The following is a 20148-nucleotide window of genomic DNA, read 5'->3' on the forward strand; positions in this document are numbered from 1 at the left end:
ACACACGGAAGATGGGACGTAGATAAATTGAAAGATAAAGGAGTAAAAAGAAGATTTGTAAAAGAAGTAAATGTAGAGATGCAGTTCAAGGAGGAACAAGAAATGGAGGAGCAGTGGAAAAAAATCAAACAAGGAATAAACACTGCAGCAGAGAAAGTAGTTGGAAAAATGCAAAAAGAAAGAAGAAACAATTGGTTTGACGAAGAGTGCAAACTAGCAGTGGACGAAAAGAATAAAACAAGATTGAAATGGCTAAGCACAGGTAAAGAAGAGGAACAAGAAAAATACCAAGATCAAAGGAAAAAGACAAAGAAATTGTTTAAATCAAAGAAAAATAAAAAAGTAGACGAAATTATGAACGAGATCGAAACAGAAAATAAGAGACACAATTCAAAACCACTGTACCAATACTTAAAGCTAGGTAGTAGAAAACGGACAGCTAATGTAGCCATAGAAGCAGAAACATGGCAGAAGTATTTCGAAGAAATGTATCAAGAAACGGATGTAGAAGAAGAAAGAGAAACAATAATGAACCCGGAACAAGGTGAAGAAGAAGAATTGACCTATACAGAAGTAAAAGATACAATATGCAAACTGAAAAACGGGAAAACAGCGGGAGACGACGGAATATGTGCAGAACTTATAAAATACGGGGGTGAAGCACTATACAGAAAGATTTATGAACTAATACAGAATATATGGAATAAGGAAACAATGCCCGAAGAATGGAAGAAAGGAATTATTGTGACAATCCCAAAACAAGGAGACCACAGGATATGTAAAAACTACCGAGCAATTAATTTACTGAATGTAACATATAAAGTACTGACTGGTATAATTAGAGACAGACTAACAATATACACAGAACAAAGCATAGGAGACTACCAGTACGGTTTCAGAAAAGGAAGATCCACGATAGATGCTATCCATACACTAAAACAAGCGATAGAGAAAACATACGAGTACGACGGAGAAGCACATATACTTTTTCTAGACTTTAAACAGGCTTTTGACAAACTAAGTAGAAGAAAAATGATCCAAGACTTACAAGAGAGCAAAATACCAAATAAAATTATAAGAATGATAGAAATGACAATGCGAGATTCCCAAGCAACAATAGACACCGGAAGAGAGAGAACAGAAATAATAAAAATTAAAAATGGAGTAAGACAAGGAGATGCGCTCTCAACTGTACTATTTATTCTATCATTAGATAAGATAATAAAAAAGTTGTCAAACGCAGGAACTATAAATAAAAATACAGTACAAATAATTGGATATGCGGACGATATAACCATAGTAGCAACAGATAAAAAGGCATTAAAGAAAACCTTTCAAGAAATAGAAAACGAATCCAAACTAAGAGGACTGGAAATAAATGAAAATAAAACAAAATACATGAATGTAAGTAAAAAAAAGAAGACGCAACTGACAGAAATGACAATAGACGCACACAGCTTCGAAGAGGTTGAAACATTCAAATATTTGGGAGTATTAGTCAACAGAAGAAATGAAAGTGTAGATATGAAAAGAAGAATTCAAGCAGGAAACAAAGCATTCTACAGAAATAAAAAAATTTTCAAAGATAAGAAGATAAGCCGAAATACAAAAATGAAAATCTACAAAACGACCATAAGACCAATAGTGCTATATGCTTTGGAGACATTCACATTAACAGCAAGAGAAGAAGAGCAGCTGAAAGTTTTTGAGAGAAAAATTATGAGAAAAATTCTGGGACCAAAGAGGGAAAACGAAGAGGATGCAAGGCAATGGATGAACCACGAAATACAAGAATGGATGGGTCAAGAGAACATAGTAAGAGCAACAAAAGCACAGAGAATTAGATGGTATGGACACATAATGAGAAGAGAGAAGAACAATCCGTTAAGAGTTATAACCGAATGGATACCACCAGGTACAAGAACCAGAGGCAGGCCTAAACTCATATGGAGACAACAAGTGGAAGAAGACTTAAGAAGTATGGAAATTAGAAATATAGGAAGCAAAATCAGAGAGAGAGAAGAATGGAGAAAGGTAGTGGAAACAGCGAAGTCACACCAGCAATTGTAAAACCAAAGTCAGAATGGGATGATCCCCCACAAAAAGGATCTTCAAGTGAAAACAGCTTCAGCTTCCTCGGGAGCGTACAGCTTGTATATATATATATATATATATATATATATATATATATATATATATATATATATATATATATATATATATATATATATATATATATATATATATATATATATATATATATATATATATATCATCAAAGACCCTCAGGTTCAAAAAGACAGATGCCTATATGGATGTCAAGCCCAAAAAACAATCCAACATCTTACAGGGGGCTGCCAGGCATTTGGCAACTGAATACAAGGAACTGCATGACGCAGTGGGAAAAATCATTCATCAAAAGATAGCTATCAAGCTGGGACTTCTCCAAACGGACCATCTCCCGTATTATCAATACGTTCCTGACAGTATGCTTGAGGATGGCAACTACAAGCTATACTGGGACCGTACTGTGCTCACAGACCAAAGAGTGGCACATAATAGACCAGATCTCGTAATAGTTAATAAATTAACAAGACAAACAACACCAATTGATGTGGCGATACCTAACAACAATAATCTACGTAGTAAATTTACTGAAAAGATCGCCAAGCACAGAGATCTGGAAATTCAAATACGAAGGCAATGGAGAATGCAAAGTACCCAGATGATACCGATTATTATGTCTACTACTGGAGTCATTGCAAAGACCCTTCTCGAAAGCATAAAAAAGCTGGGTCTGAATGAATACCTTTATAAGACCATGCAGAAAGCTGTACTACTCACGACGGCCAGATGTGTACGAAAATTTCTGGGAGATACTCCAGCATACCAAGTCACCTAGGGCTCGATAACACGGAAAGAGTCCCACCAGAGCTCAATCCTTTTGATACCGTAGGTATCTCTGATAAGTCAATTTTCCCCTTAGAGGGAGTGTGAGCCGTGTGGCTAAATCTGATAATAACTACTCGCAATGGCCAGATGTGTATGATTACAAATTTTTGGGAGATAAACCTGCATACCCAAGTCACCTAGGGCTCGATAACACGGAAAGAGTCCCACCTGAGCTCAATCCTTTTGATACCGTAGGTACCTGGGATGAGTCAATTTTCCCCTTAGAGGGAGTGTGAGCCGTATGGCTAAATCTAATGATAATGATAATAACAAATTTGAAGTGTGTTGTTCAGGATAGAGATCGATGGACAGATTTGGGAGAGGCCTATGTCCAAACATGGATAACAAAAGGCTAACAAGAAAATTAGAAGAGACGAGAGAAGACTTGCGACTTATCTACAAGAATCACTAGAACAAGGCATGATTTCACAATACGTAACGTGCTTATAGAAGCGTATCCTTCACAACACATTTCATTATTTCACTCTAAGAACCAATGTCTTTCCACTATTAAGTACTTCTAGTCCTAGAGTGTTACGCATAGAAACATAATTTTTCTTTTGATCTTTTGATTCCATGTACTCTTTTTCAACTACCGTAAAATGAATGAAAACTTTTAACATTTACTAATAAGTTAAGAACTAGTACTCGATCTCGCTTCCACCCCGAATAGATCTTTAAATATATAACCAACGCTATGGTCTTCTAGGTAATGATGCAGTTCACCCATATCCATGTGATTATACTTAATTCCGTTGTTCTGAAAAACCACTTCTTCGAATTTGTCGAACTTCAAAAACTTGCGACCTTCTTCTTCTTTATCGTCCTCGATGACTTTACAGAAGATTTTTTTCCAGCTCATGGATTTGATGGCCTGCCAGCATTCTTGGACGTCCGCGGCAGCTCCTTCGATGCAAATGATCCCTGGTTTTCCTAAAAAACAACATGTAAATTTCAAAGTTTTCAAATACTGTTTAACCCACGATTAGTTTACCGTGAGTAAACGTTGCTATACAATATTACTTTAGCAAATTAAAATAATATACGACGACACTTTTCGATAGAACTCTTTATTGATTACTATACGTGTTTACAGATCTAATTTTCGCTCGCTACTGAATACTATTAAAATTACAAAACGACTCTCGACCAGAATAAATCCCTGGTGGTGGGGAAAACAAAAATGTCTATATCTGTCCTACAAAATTTCTCTTTGAAAAAAAAAAAGGTAATTACAAACCGTTGAAAACCGTTCACCACTGTCCTTCTCAGAAGGGGACAATAACCACTTGACTGGCCTAACTTTCCAAATACCTACTTTCTAAAGAGGATTATGATACAAATGACAAATGTTACCCAGAAATATACGTAAGAATAAATGTATTTTAATCTTTTAAGTGATTTCTGGAAAATAATTTACCCAAACTTTAAGAATGGTCTGATATGAATTTACGTCGTAAAATAAAATCGAAAAAACTAAAATTAACTAACTTAACGGAGACGGAACAAATACTATACCCCAGGAAACAAAACATTTAAAAATTAAAAAATTACTGCCAGCTATTTTCAACTGAAATATCTGGGGAAAAGTCAATAGAAAAGGAATACCATCTCTTGGGTATCGACATTTTTACGGCGTCATGATTTTTTATTAACACTTTAGCAAAAAAAGGGATGACTTTCTTGAAAACACTTATACTCTGGGCTAATTAGCAAAATACAAGGAAAAGTTATTTACCAGCAATTTTATTGCTGGAATCGAATCTTATGATTGTATAGATTAATAATATAGGTACGCAAAGTCCGCAGATCGTGTGCTACTTTTTTTATAAACAAAATGGCGCCCGAAAATCGTGTTTTCTTCAATTTTTGCTCTATAACTCCAAAGATATTAACTTTACACCAAAAACACCCAAATAAAAATTCACCGTAATTAAATTCTGCATAGAGAAGTGTTTTTCCCGATTTACTTTGACAAAAATTTTCCCCAGAAAATGCGGATTTTTCCAACAAAATCTTTGATTTTCAATTAAAATTTTAGATAAGTAATTGTTTATCAATAACTAAATAACTTGGTAACCTAAAAGCTCTTTTCCTATAGATTATAATTCCAGAAGCCGATGGAAACTGAATGAACAGTTTAGCAACAATTGAATTGTTAATTAAAAATTTACGGTCACTATTCGCGGTGTGCAAGTACTTGGAAGGGGAAACGAGAAACGACAATGCGCGAGTCGCGGAGAAATATTGCAACTATCTTAAATAATTCATATTGTCAATTGAAATTGTCAAATTGACGTATATTTCATACCTTCTGTCAATGAAGCAGAAAAATTATATATTGCTCCACAATATTGATATGATATGCAATTATTATATAAAGGTAAATTTAATTAATTTTATTTTGCTTGCAGTACTGCATTTTAATAACTAATTTTATTTACTACATACAATTCTTGACGTTTTCATAACATAACCTGAATCTTATTTTTTCTTCTTATTATTTTTTTGGACTATGGCCTTGACAATCATCCAGTAACCAGGACTAATATAATTGGCCAATATAATTAAAAGTGCGAATTTTAGTATAGAGCGTAGAAATAGGGGTCGCTTTGCCGAACTTGCACGGTCCCAATAATAACCACAACAAATATTTATGATACATAAGAATAACTATGATTTTTGGATAAAAAGACACTGTACCTATCTAATGTACTTTATAGAATTGAAATTGGACTATTTAAGCGGCCTCACGAACATTTTAAAATTATAAACAATTTTTTGGCTTAAAAACAAATAGAATATCTCGGGAAATATTAAATTAAATTAAATAATGGTTGAGTCAACCATTTCCTGTCCCCTGTCGTACGCCTCCGGTAATAGCCGGAAACTTGTATTTAATATAATTTCATAGGATGTATAGTACTTACACTCTACCAAGTATGAATAGGATACATCGAATAGTTTTAAAATACTGAGCAAAAATATATTTTCTTAATTATTAAATAAAACACCTTGTAACTCAATAAGGAGCCATATTTTATTTAAGCGATTCTGGCTATATCTTAATATTTTGATGTCTAGAATCTACAACTCAGAGATTGAACATTCTTAGTGAACCCCCTCTATAAGCAAAATAATATATTTTACTACTAAGAAAAAAAAAAAAAAAAACAAGAAGGAAAAACGACAAAAAAATTTGTTAATTAGTAAAAAATTCCCAGAAACCCGATTATCGGAACAGCATTTCAAAATGTTTAATCTCCGCGACGTTATTAAAAAAACAAATTATAAACAAATTAGAGCAATTTTCAAATGCCATTTTAGAGAAGAGTGAAATTGAAATTTAAATTTATCAATACATTTATCGAAAACATACATACAAATAAAAGTAATGAGGTTTTACACAGATTTACATTTTTTTGGTAACAACCGCGTTTTTGCAATTGAAAATATAGTAACAATTAATAGACAAATAAAATTATTCATAAATTATTAAATATTTTTTAACCAATGTTTTTTTGTCTAATACTGGTAACATAGATCAACTTCTACTATTAAATAAAATAATTTATAATGCTCATTTTTTTTTTGAAAAATGGCTTTGGCAGTTTTTTCAAAAAAAAAAAAATGAGCACTATAAATTATTTTATTTAAAATTATTTAAAACGCAAATAATATTTTTTTGCAAATTTGGTTTTTATATTTTATATATAATTATTTAAATAAATAGGGGGTCAAATTTAACTTAGTAAGTCTTAGGTAAAATATATATCCTTCAGCTTTGTAGAAAAAAATCCTAAAGACCTTCATTAAAATGTAAATTACCTCAGCAGTTAAAAAAGTAAAAATTGTGCAAAAATGACCCCTTTTTAATTATTTAAACAATGATTTCCTCATATGATTTCGATCCTTTTTTGAAAATATCTTTTGTATTCACCTAAATTTTGATTTTATTAGGCTATACGCTATGAGCTCGTAGATAGAGGGGATAATTAAAAATTCGCGATCGCCAGTAGTGACCAGTCTGTAAGTTTTTACTGGAAATTTGACATAAATGTCAAAGTGATTAATTTAAAACATTGAAATTAAAAACATTAATAGGAAATAATATTAGTTGGTCAAAGCTGTGGTGTATATTTTTACCTTAAATATACTTACCTTTTAAATACCGAATTTAAGTTTTTTTTAATATGTCGTAATATGTAATTATAAATTATTCTAAGCGCCATCTACACGATAATTGTGAAAGTATCTGAAGTAAGAAATTAATATTTCATTAACAGAACGTTAAAATGATTAGCAAAATCTTTAAAAAATCGATTACAATTTAATTACTTTTTAGCGTTGTAAATATTAAGCGATAACAATTAAATAAAAAATTTAAAAATTACCGGTGAAAGTTACATTAGTAATCCGCTAGGAGCGACACCAGCGAAACTCAGAGCGTATAATGTGTTTCCACCGTATGTCAGCATTTCGTCTAATTTAAAAATAATAATCTCATAATATAACCTCAATTAATATATAAATTTAATATAGATACATCCGAGTCAGTGGCGGCCCGTGAGGTAGTGCCATAGAGCCATGGCACTACCTTGCTAACTATCCATAAACATATAAAACTTTTTAATTTTTTTGTGTGTATTTCTTTTGATCTTCATAAATTATATAAAATATGGCAACTATGGGCGCAATACAATCCCTGCCGACAGCGGAGAATATTCGACAGGAGAATCTCCTTCGCGCCGAAGTCAGTACTGGCACGAGTAAAGAGAGAAAGATTTTACGAGCATTATATGTAAGTGACAGAGAAAGTGCTATATTGGACTATTAGTATACCTTAACATTAGAATCTCTGTGCCAGGCACGAGGGTATGAAGCCAGGTCTATCTATTTTAAGTTTCTTTACGTGCTGGTTTGTCGCTTTTATTATGTATATTTTCTGTTAAAAAGTTTTTGTATTTTAAACTTTTAGTGCATCATGATCGTGGGTATTTTGATAATATTTTGATTATTTATTAAGTTTAATTTATTAATTGACAATAAAGATTAGTATTTTAAAATTTTTTTTGGTGGTTTTTCGCTAGAAAAAAAAAAACTACAAATGTTATAAGGTGTTGTGGAGCTTTCGAGTTAGCTTTAAGAGGTCACGACGAAAAAGAAAATTCAGAAAATAGAGGCATATTTAAGAAGCTGGTCAATTTTAGCGCCGAATTAGACAACGACTTAAAGGTTCATATTATTCAAAGTACCAGATCTTTCAAAGGTCTACCTTCTCCGGACATTTAGTTGCTTCTAATTTATCTAGTGTTAACATTTTTAAAAATAGACTTGATAATTCTTTATTTTCTTTGCAAGACTAAATAATTTTAGGACGGCATTATTTATTGTTTCAAAATTTTGTTTGAAATTGTAATCTTTAAAATTTTTATTAGTTTTATAACGATATTTTTCTTTGTTTTGAACATTATGGGAGCTTTACAGGATTGAATTGTTTTAGGGCGACATTGTTTTATTGTTTCAATATTTTTATTTGATGTTTGTTAATTTTTAACTTTATTCTTAATTTGTATTAGTTGTAAAATGATATTTCTCTTTGTTTTTGGGCATAATAGGAGCTCGCTCCTCTGCCCTTATTTGATTTATAATAATAATAATAATAATAATAATAATAATTTACCTGTGGGAGTTTTTTGTCAGTTCTTCTATCAGGCGCGGCCCCCTGCGAATGGGGGATGCTTTCTGGGTATTCGTAGCGCCAATACCCAGAGAGTAGCAGGATCACTTGCCGTGGAACAAAAACTGACACCTGGCAGTAGGTATAAAATGCACACCCATGAGAATGGAGATTAATAATTTATGTTTAGGATCGCTGCCTGGGGATCGCCAGGGCACGTCTGGAGCCGGCGCTGGACGTGACAGCATGCGGGACGTCGGTGGCAGGGTGTTGAGGAGGCGGGCCCCTGTCATACAATCAGCTACAGCCCAACCACAACCACAACCACAAGCGAGCCAAACAACAACAAGAGCTCCACCCGCTGAAGGTGCTGCGCTGGATCATCAGCCGGCGCTCACTCAAGCGGGACGACCGAGGCAGCGCATGAAATGGACTGTGTCTATTAATGAAAACATTTTGCGCTTCTATTACAAGGTGACAAACCTCGGTCAAGAAACAATCGGCTACCGACAACAGCTGTATGCCGAATTTTGCAGGACATACCCAGATATTCAAGTAACGGAGCAACGAGTATCAGACCAATACCGGGTAATTATAAGAAACAACCTTATCCCAGAGGCTAGACGCAATACCATCAGAAGCGAAGTCGAACGGGAGATTCAGAACGATGTTGTAATTGAAGATCAAGTCCATGTTGAAGTTCATAAGCAGATTCCTGAGCTTGCCATACAAGAAACTCAACCTGACAATACAGAGCAGGAAAACAACGAGTTACGTGATAACCTAGTAAGCGAAATGGCACGTGCGGTACAGGAGTTTAATGGAACAAACCCACTTAGCAGACCACCGCTACCACGAATAAACTCTTGTAAGAAACTAGGTGCGCTGTTACAAATTGTGAACACTGAAGTCCTACCTAATTATGTCGCAGAAGCCCACACATTAGAATATTTGCACATGCTAATCTACTGTGCAGCAACAGCAATTGCTAATATAATGGGCGTTAAGATCAGAACACGACGGGGTACTAATAACGAAAGAACTGGTAACAGAATTGCACCTTGGGAAAAAAGACTGCTCGGAAAGATTGAACTACTACGTAAGGATATTGGCATAGTCACAGAATACGTACGAGGTGTAACAAGTAGAAAAGTCATCAAGAGAGCTGAAGAAATAATGCTGAGTACCGCAAGACACTCAAGATATGATCCAGAAAACAACACAGCCCATCAGTGTCTGGATACATTAAAACAAAAACTCTCCGTTTATTCAGGGCGACTAAGGAGGTACAAAGTTAGTAACAACCGCAAAAGCGACAATGCTCTTTTTGAGAGTTCTGAGAAGGCGTTCTATCGAAAACTCAATTCCACTGTAGAACGTGTCGATAAGACTTACCCAAGCCAAGAAGAAATTCATGAGTTTTGGGGAAATCAACTTTCCACACCAGCTGCTCTTAACAACAATGCTGGATGGATAGAAGATACGACACAGAACTGCCAACACTACATTACTACCCTTTACGAACCCTTCACTTCTGAAGAAGTCTCAAATATCATCAAAGAGCTTCATAACTGGAAATCTCCTGGACCAGATGGAGTTCAAAACTTTTGGCTCAAGAAGTTTTGGAGTGTTCATGAATGCTTATCAACATTAATTAATCATGTTATTTCTAATCCGCAGGATATACCAGCATTCCTAACTCAGGGTACCACTTATTTAATACCGAAGGATCAAAATAACACCCAAGATCCAGCCAAATACCGCCCAATTACTTGTCTTCCAACTTTGTATAAATTGGTCACATCTTGTGTAGCCCGGCGTATCTACCAACACTGTGCTCTGAACAATATCATAGAACCTCAACAGAAAGGATGCGCTAAGGGTTCCATGGGATGCAAAGAACAACTCATCATCGACTCAGTCATTTCTAACCAGGCATATTCCAAAAAGAGGAATCTTTTTACTGCTTTCATTGATTACAAGAAGGCCTTTGATTCAGTGCCGCATGAATGGCTTATAGATATATTGAGAATATATAAAGTCGATGATAATATAGTGACCTTTTTAGAGCATATAATGACAGAGTGGAAAACTAGAATTCACCTTCAAATACCTGGTGAAATTAACATCGAAACTGAAAATATCGCAATCAGCCGGGGCCTGTTTCAAGGAGATTCGTTGAGTCCTCTGTGGTTCTGTCTAGCTATGAACCCACTATCTCAGCTATTGAACTCCACAGACGCAGGTTTTAGCATCAAAAATAACAACAATGTGGTGGCGAAGCTTAATCATTTATTGTACATGGACGATTTGAAATTAATGGCTTCCACTCGAAACCAACTCGATGAGATGCTAAAAAATGTAGAAACTTTTTCTAATGATATTAGTATGCACTTCGGACTAGACAAGTGCCGTATTTTAAATATAGTCAGAGGAAAAGTACAGCCCGGAGGATTCGATATGCAAAATGGCCAGAACATCGAGGCCATGGGTGAAAACGATATGTATAAATATCTTGGAGTAAAGCAAGCGCGGAAAATTGACCATAAACAAATGAAAACAGAGATAACTACAGAGTTTATACGAAGGGTAAAACAGCTGCTTCGCTCACAACTTAACAGTAGAAATTTGTTTAAGGCACTAAACACCTACGCATGTTCCGCGCTTAGCTATTCGTTTGGCATTGTTAAGTGGACAAAAACGGACATAGAGAATCTTCAGCGAAAAGTAAGAACACACCTCACAAAGGCACAAAAACACCATCCTAAAAGTGCAGTAGAAAGAACAACATTACCTCGGAATCTAGGAGGAAGAGGACTTATGGATATAGGTGAGCAATTAGATAAACAAATTGCTAATTTAAGAAATTATTTTCAGTTGCAAGCTGAGACATCTACTTTACATCGCGCTATTTGCGCAGTAGATGACACAACACCGATCAAACTGAGGGAACCAGAAATGCGCATAAACCACCTCACTAAAGACGAAAAAATGCGCACCTGGATGGGTAAACCTCTGCACGGGCGACATCCCAATGAGGTCAGCCAAGACTATGTCGACAATACAGCGTCGAACTATTGGTTGACATCAGGAAAGATGTTCCCTGAAACGGAGGGTTCATTACTGGCCATTCAGGATCAGGTTATACCAACCAGAAATTACCTGAAATATATCGTCAAAGACCCTCAGGTTCAAAACGACAGATGCCGATATGGATGTCAAGCCCAAGAAACCATCCAACATATTACAGGGGGCTGCCAGGCATTTGCTGCAACTGAATACAAGGAACGGCATGACGCAGTGGGAAAAATCCTTCATCAGGAGATAGCTATCAAGCTGGGACTTCTCCAAACGGACCATCTCCCGTATTATCAATACGTCCCTGAGAGTATGCTTGAGGATGGCAACTACAAGCTATACTGGGACCGCACTGTGCTCACAGACCAAACAGTGGCACATAATAGACCAGATCTTGTACTAGTTAATAAATTAACAAAACAAACAACACTAATTGATGTGGCGATACCTAACAACAATAATCTACGTAGTAAATTTACTGAAAAGATCGCCAAGTGCAGAGATCTGGAAATTCAAATACGAAGGCAATGGAGAATGCAAAATACCCAGACGATACCGATTATCATGTCTACTACTGGAGTCATTCCGAAGACCCTCCTCGAAAGCATCAAAAAGCTGGGTCTGAATGAACATCTTTATAAGACCATGCAGAAAGCTGTACTACTCGCGACGGCCAGAAGTGTACGAAAATTTTTGGGAGATACACCTGCATTCCAAGTCACCTAGGGCTCGATAACACGGAAAGAGTCCCACCAGAGCTCAATCCTTTTGATACCGTAGGTATCTGGGATGAGTCAATTTTCCCCTTAGAGGGAGTGTGAGCCGTATGGCTAAATCTGGATAATAATTTATGTCGGAGAAGTTTTCTGCTTATAAGCATCAGTTCTCCGAATCATTTCTTAATGAACCATGGAGACAATTTTAATTTTTAAGCAAAACTCGGTTTAAAACTGAATTAGAAGTAGGTACTGTATTAGCGAGACGAATTAAGTACTGCCTCTGGGGCTGTTTCGCTATCGGTTTTATTGTAGAGGGAAGGTTTAAAAAGCACATTTGAAGAAACTATTAAACTTTTAAGTATTTTAGTTACCATTCCTATATCAACATCTGAAGCAGAACGCTGTTTTTCGATGTTTACATCGAAACCTAGTGCTTTAGGTATGCTATCTGCAGAAAAGCATTTTGTAAATTGTATTGATAATTTTAATTATAAAGTCATTGAAAACTTTGCAACCAAAAAATAGAAGAATGAACTTCATATATCGTAAACTTTAAAAGTGACATTACAAAAATTTGTGCATGTGTGTGAATAATGAAATAGTATTATTTTTATAAATTGGTAAATAGAGACTAAATCGTAATAACAATTTTCAAGCACTATCAGCAGTAAATGCTGGTGGTAGGTTAAGAGGTTTTTATTATTAATTAATTTACGGAACTGTTTTGATCAATGTTGGACAATTGCTTGGCACCTCAGATCAATAAACTTAAGATATGTACATAAGATAAAAGTATCCGCGCATATTTTTTTTTTGGTTTTTGTTGTCAGTATACCTTTTTTTGACAATATCGTGAATCCGTCACTAAAAATTTTGGCGGCTGCCCGAGTTGTGGCACTACCTTCTTAAAGTGGTACGAGCCGCCACTGATCCGAGTAATTTCCCGTTAATGAGTTCATCATAAAGGAATATTAAATATATCCAATGTTTGCCGTCTAATACTCGGTACATTATAGGTTGAGTGTACCTTTTGCTTCTATCAATGTTGATTTTTGTAAAATTACTCTATTCTGCTGAGCAAACTCTATTACCGTACGTACGGCGGGATTGGCCCGGAAAGAAACGGAACACTTCCAAGTTAAAGTTACTGCGGCAACTTTGGTAATTAGCCAAAGCACACATCTCAAAATCCGTTTATAATACTTTGATACCCGACGTGGCGACCAACTCCTGGCCAAATGCAGATATTATGAGTTGCTGCTGCGGCCAATATATGCTGAATGCTCCCAGATAAGCCCTGCACTCCGGCAACTCTCCGTGAAGTTTGTCAATCACGAAGTTGACAAAGTTTAGGAAGTGTGTCGCTCAATTAGTCTTATTTTAAAGCAGTTTTCGAAGTGTCGATGGTGTGCTACTAGGTAAAGTCAATGCGAAGGTGAATGTGGAAGTCCAATAAGCTGATCGTTGACGAGACTTTGATGTAGCACTACGAGAACGTCAATAGCAACTATTCACATTTAAATAACAGACCTACATTCGTCAATTACGAGGTGTGTTACAAAAATTCTCTCTAAAAGGTGCTCTAAAAACCATAATTAAAAATGTTTTCAAAAGTACTATGATTATTTCATTCATAGGAGATTCTGACCAATAGAAAGCTACAGACATGCAAATTAAGGTGATAATTTTTGATAATCTCCCGTCGTTAAGTATATTACGTCAGATGCCCTTCGTTGCTACGAAAAAATACATTCAGTGACCTTAATAACAATTAATGTTTTAAAAATTATAAAAGTGATGACTTTCAATCGTCAAATATTTATAAAAACTGTGTGTTTAATGGTACTAATTTGTACTTACATAAATAAATTACAATAACATTTCGGTTTTGAACAGTTTTATTCATGAAATAATCGCAACAAATTGAACTCGATCTCTGAAATTAATATAGAATTTTTGCTCTCGTGACACTTTGACATAATTTCACTCGCCTTCGGCTCGTGAAATTAAAACTGTCAAAGTGTCACTCGGGAAAAATTCAATAATTTCAGAGCTCTTGTGCAATTACTACTGAACATTTCATTCATAAATATTTGACTATAATTGTAAATATTACTGTCTTAATAATAATTACTGTCATAAGTGCTTCAAAAAAAAAAAAAAATAAGGAAAGGAAAAGCAGTCGGACCAGATGATATTCCTGGGGAAGTATGGAGAGCGTTGGGAGAGACAGGAATAAGTTGGCTAGCAGGTCTATTTAACAGAATTATGGAAGTTGGACAAATGCCAGACGAATGGAGAAGCAGTATATTAGTACCTGTCTACAAAAACAAGGGAGATATACAACAATGCACAAACTACAGGGCTATAAAACTACTTAGACGAAGATGAAGAAACCGAAATATCCGATAATCAATTTGGCTTTATGCAGGGCAGGTCAACAACAGGCAACATTTTCATTGCAAGGCAACTGATGGAAAAATATAGGAATAAAGAGACCAACGCTCATATGGTATTCATTGATCTTGAGAAAGCATATGATAGAGTTCTTGGAGAGATTTTGTGGTGGGCTCTCAATAAGATAGGAGTTCCTGGCGAATATGTAAAGATTGTGAGAGATATGTATGAGGGAGAAACGCCTAGTATTAGGACAGGTGTGGGAGAGACTGATAAATTTCAGGTGAAAGTAGGATTGCACCAAGGCTCGGTGCTTAGTCCTTATTTATTCTAATAAGTTTTGGACCAGATAACAGCGAAACTGCAGGGTAGTATTCCATGGTGCCTAATGTATGCTGATAATGTAGTGTTAATAGGAAATAGTGAAAGAGACTTAGAACAAAAACTGGAACAGTGGAGACAAGCTCTGGAGGAAAAAGGTTTAAAACTTAGTAGGACAAAAACAGAGTATTTGGAATGTTCATTTAAAGATGGAGTTACTACAAATAAAATGGTATCTTTGGATGGTGAAATGATTGTGAAAAGCAATATTTTTAAGTACCTAGGATCGGTGTTACAGAGTAATGGAGAAATAGATAGATATGCATGCAGTAGAATTAGAATTAGGGCTGGATGGATGAAGTGGAAAGAAGCGAGTGTTGTGTGACAACAAAATTCCAATGAAGCTGAAGGGAAAATTCTATAAAACAGCCATAAGACCGGTTATGATGTACGGAACTGAATGGTGGGCAGTGAAAAAGAAAGAGGAACAACGAATGCATGTGGCGGAAATGAGAATGCTTAGATGGATGAGTGGAGTGACAAAGAAAGATAAAATTAGAAATGAGTATATTAGGGGAAGTCTAGGTGTGGCACCAATTGATGCCAAAATGAGAGAGCATAGGTTAAGATGGTTTGATGATGTTCAACGTCGAGACGTTAATCACCCAATACGAAGAATAGCTGAAATGCAGATTTCTGGAAGGAGTAGGAGAGGAAGAAGAAAGAAGACCTGGGGGAGACGATAAGGCAGGAGATGTTGGTAAAGGGGATTAACATTGATATGACTCAAGATAGAATTGTGTGGAGAAATACAATTAGGGAAGCCGACCCTGCATAGGGATAAGGCAAAGAGAATTATGATGATGTAAATATTACTGTCTTACTAGTAGTTTCTGACATTTCTGATATTTCAAGAACGCACTTGTCATTGCCACAGCACAGCTAAATCTTTCAGGAGGTACCCACAATGTACCACAAAAAAATTCACTGAAATGGGCAGTGTTACATATTTCGTACCGCATTTACATTCTTCTTCTTCTTTAAGTGTCATCTCCGCGACGAAGGTTGGCAATCATCATGGTTATTTTGACCTTCGAGGCAGCTGCTCCGAAGAGTTGCCTTGAGCTGCAACCAAACCATTCTCTCAGGTTCTTCAACCAGGAAACGCGTCTCCTTCCTACGACTCTCCTACCTTCTAATTTTCCTTGAAAGATGAGTCTCAAGATGTTTTATCTTTCGCCTTTCATCACACGTCCGAGATATTGCAATTTACTTCATTTTATTGCGCTTTCAATGTCCCTCTCTCTGCCAATTCTCCTTAACACTTCTACATTAGTGACTATCTACCCATGAAATCCTTAACACTCTTCTAAATGTCCACATTTCAAACATAGTCTAGTAAAATAAAATTACACTACATGTAAATTAAAATGTAAATTCGTACAGGTTGAAACAAATTTTATATCAAAGTTTAGGTGGGTACAAAAGATATTTTCACGAAAGTATCCAAATCATACAAGGGGATCATTGTTTAAATAATTAAAAAGGGGTCATTTTTGCAAAAAAATTACTTTTTTAACTTCTGAGGTCATTCAATTAATAATGAAGGTCTATAGGATTGTTATCTGCAAAGTTGAAGGGCAAATCTTTCACATAAGACTTACTAAATTAAATTTGGCCCCCTATTTATTTAAATAATTACTAAATTAAATTTGGCCCCCTATTTATTTAAATAATTATACATAAAACTTTAAAAACAAATTTGCAAAAAATTATTTTTAGCGTTTTAAATAAGCACTATAAAATATCTTATTTTACAGGAGAAGTTGCGCTATATTATCAGTATTAATCAGAAAAAAATTGGTCCAAAATATTTAATATTTTTTGAGATATTGAATTTGTTTATTAAATGTTACTCTATTTTCAATTGCAAAAACGCGGTTGTTGCAAAAGAAATATTCGCCTGTATTAAATCTTATTATTTTTATTTTTATGGATATTTTCGACAAATGCATTGATAAATTCAAATTTCAATTAAAGTTCCCCCTAAAATGGCATTTGAAAATTATTCAAATTTGTTTTTTTAATAACGTCCCGGGGATTAAATATTTTGAAATGCCGTTTCGATAATTGGGTTCCTGGGAATTTTTCACTAATCAACAAATTTTTTGTCTTTTTTTCCTTTTTTTTTTCTTGGAGTTATATTACTACGGGCCCTTTTAGGGTTAAGTTTCATTAAGAATGTCTAATCTCTAAGTTGTAGATTCTAGACCTAAAAATATTAAGATTGGTCTAAAATCACTTAAATAAAATGTGGCTACTTACTGAGTTACAGGGTGTTTTATTTAAAATTTAAAAAAATATTTTTACCAAGTACTTTCAAACTATTTGACGTATCCTTATCATACTTGGCAGAAAGTGTGGGTACTATACAGTCTACTAAATTGTGATAAACAAAAGTTTCTAGCTACTACCAGAGGCGTACGACAGGGGGTAGTTAATGGTTGACCCTTCCCAAATTCTACGCCACTGAGGGAATTACTATTTTAGCAAAATTTTTCGATTCTCCAATACTTTCTATGTAAAGAATGTACGCTTTACTGGTAACGATTAAGTCATTAGTTTTCGAGATATTGGACGTTAAAAATGAAACGGCATAGTTATTTTGACTCATTCATTCATTTATTTTAAACTTCCAATATCTCTCAAACTGATGACTTTATCGATACCAATAAAGTTATTTACATACAAAGTATTGGAGAATCGAAAAATTTCGCTAAAATAGTCATTCACTCAGTGACGTAGAATTTGGGAAGGGTCAATCATTCACTATCCCCTGTCGTACGCCTCTGGCACTAACTAGAAACGTTTATTAATCACAATTTAGTAGGGTGTATAATAGCCACACTTCTGCCAAGTATGATAACGATACGTCAAATAGTTTTAAAGTACTTGGTAACAATAATTTTTAAATTTTTAAATAAAACACCCTGTAACTCAGTAAGTAAATAGCAACATTTTATTTAAGAGATTTTAGTTAAATCTTAATATTTTTAGGTCTAGAATCTACAACTCAGAGATTCGACATTCTTAATAAAATTTACCCCTAAAAGGGCCCGTAGTAATATAACTCCAAGAAAAAAAAAGAAGAAGAAAAAACGACAAAAAAATTTTGTTAATTAGTAAAAAATTCTCAGAAACCCAATTATCGAAACGGCATTTCAAAATACTTAGTCCCCGCGACGTTATTAAAAAAACAGATTATAAAGAAATTTGAATAATATTCAAATGCTATTTTATAGGGGAGTTTAATTGAAATTTGAATTTATCAATACATTTATCGAAAATATACATAAAAATAAAAATAATGAAATCTTAAGCAGGTGAATATTTCTTTGGCAACAGCCGCGTTTTTGCAATTGAAAATACAGTAACATTTAATAAACAAATTCAATATCTCAAAAAATATTAAATATTTTTTAACCAATTTTTTTTGCTTAATACTGGTAACATAGCGCAACTTAGTCTGTAAAATAAGATATTTCATAGTACTTATTTAAAACGCTAAAAATAATTTCTTGCAAATTTGTTCTTAAAGTTTTATATACAATTATTTAAATAAATAGGGGGTCAAATTTAATTTAGTAAGTCTTATGTGACATACTTACAACTTTGCAGAAAAGAATCCCATAGACCTTCATTAATAAGTGAATTACACCTCCGCAGTTAAAAAAGTATTTTTTTGGCAAAAATGACCCCTTTTTAATTATTTAAACAATGATCCCCTTGTATGATTTGGATACTTTCTTGAAAATATCTTTCGTACACACCTAAACTTTGATATAAAATTTGTTTTAACCTGTACGAATTTACATTTTGACTTTTTTTTTATTTTATTAGGCTAACACGTTAATAATTAAATAAGCCACAAAAAAAATTGTGGCTTATTTCCCATTGAAAATAGTTGATTACGAAGTTCACAGGTTCTAGCTTGTCTGGATATTTCAATTGCTACTAAAATATGACGCCAGTAGGTAGAGTTTGAAGCATAAGAAGGTAAGTATAACAATGTTGAAATATACCAATGACACCAACTTACCTGGCATACAAAATCCAGTTAATTCCAATTGATTCGCCAACTCCACCAACTCCCTCCTCTTCGTCTTGCTATAAATGTGATGCGAATAAATCCAGTGTCTCACAAACTTCTCATCCCTTACATCTTTCTTTTGAGGCTGCTCCTGTTCAACCCGAATATACTCTTCAGCGTTGTCTTTGATCCAAGAGATCGCCGAAAATATACAAGGTTCCCCTTTTTCTTGACAAGCCATGAAGTCACACAAGTCTTTGTTAATTTTAACATGTTGGTGCCGGTCGAATTTATGATTTCTTACGAACAATTCCGGTTCTACATTGGGGTATTCGTGAGGAAGGGTGATGCAAAGCTCGAACTTTGCGTTATCTTGAATGATGTTGACAGTGATGTCGAGATATGGTGGTGAAATGGTTGTTTTGTCGTTCACGTAGTCTCTTATGTCGGATAAAGTACAGATATCTTCGACTTTAAGTTCTCCTGGGTTGTACAGGAGAGATTCTAAGATTTCTAGCTCTGACAGTTGTATCTCTAGGTTGGATTTGAGTTGGTCTGATGATATCTTCGTCATTTCTGAAAAAAATTAATATTTGCTTAACACATATTATATCAATTTTGTAAACAATATGAAATTATGATAAAAATCATATATTATATCGAGCCATTAAAAAAGCTTATAGCAAAAAACTACTTATGCTATAAGTTGCCAAAAAAACATAAGCTGGCTTCGTTCAAGAAACAACCTTCTAGTTCTGCAATAATTCTAATTGTAAAGAACTTTAAAATAACTGACTATTGGTGAGAATATACCCCACACTTTATGAAATGGTCCTCCACCTTATGGAAAACTTAACTTTTTTTGGTTTTAGGACCTACTCTTCACAACCCAATAGGTCCCAATAACGCTC

The 20148-nt window shown here is 34.6% G+C and overlaps 2 protein-coding genes across 3 annotated transcripts in view; one reads left to right on the top strand and one right to left on the bottom strand.

The window, feature by feature from the left end:
- Nucleotides 1-20148, top strand: part of LOC114331049 (uncharacterized) — a 527814-nt gene that overhangs the window by 19960 nt on the left and 487706 nt on the right. The gene's annotated exons all lie outside the window — the stretch shown is intronic.
- Nucleotides 2290-20148, bottom strand: part of LOC114331039 (RWD domain-containing protein 2A) — a 515824-nt gene continuing 497965 nt past the window's right edge. The window contains exons 5-6 of one of the 2 annotated variants that reach the window (XM_050659333.1): nucleotides 19247-19813; nucleotides 2290-3885 (exon numbers count right to left, since the gene is read on the bottom strand). In XM_050659333.1, the coding sequence (XP_050515290.1) occupies nucleotides 3587-3885; nucleotides 19247-19811 (864 nt within the window). In that variant the 5' untranslated portion in view covers nucleotides 19812-19813 and the 3' untranslated portion in view covers nucleotides 2290-3586. The remainder of the gene's footprint in view (nucleotides 3886-19246; nucleotides 19814-20148) is intronic. The other variant, XM_050659331.1, reaches the window with a different exon arrangement.

The sequence above is a fragment of the Diabrotica virgifera genome, chromosome 8, assembly GCF_917563875.1.
Source record: "Diabrotica virgifera virgifera chromosome 8, PGI_DIABVI_V3a".
Lineage (NCBI taxonomy): Eukaryota > Metazoa > Arthropoda > Insecta > Coleoptera > Chrysomelidae > Diabrotica > Diabrotica virgifera.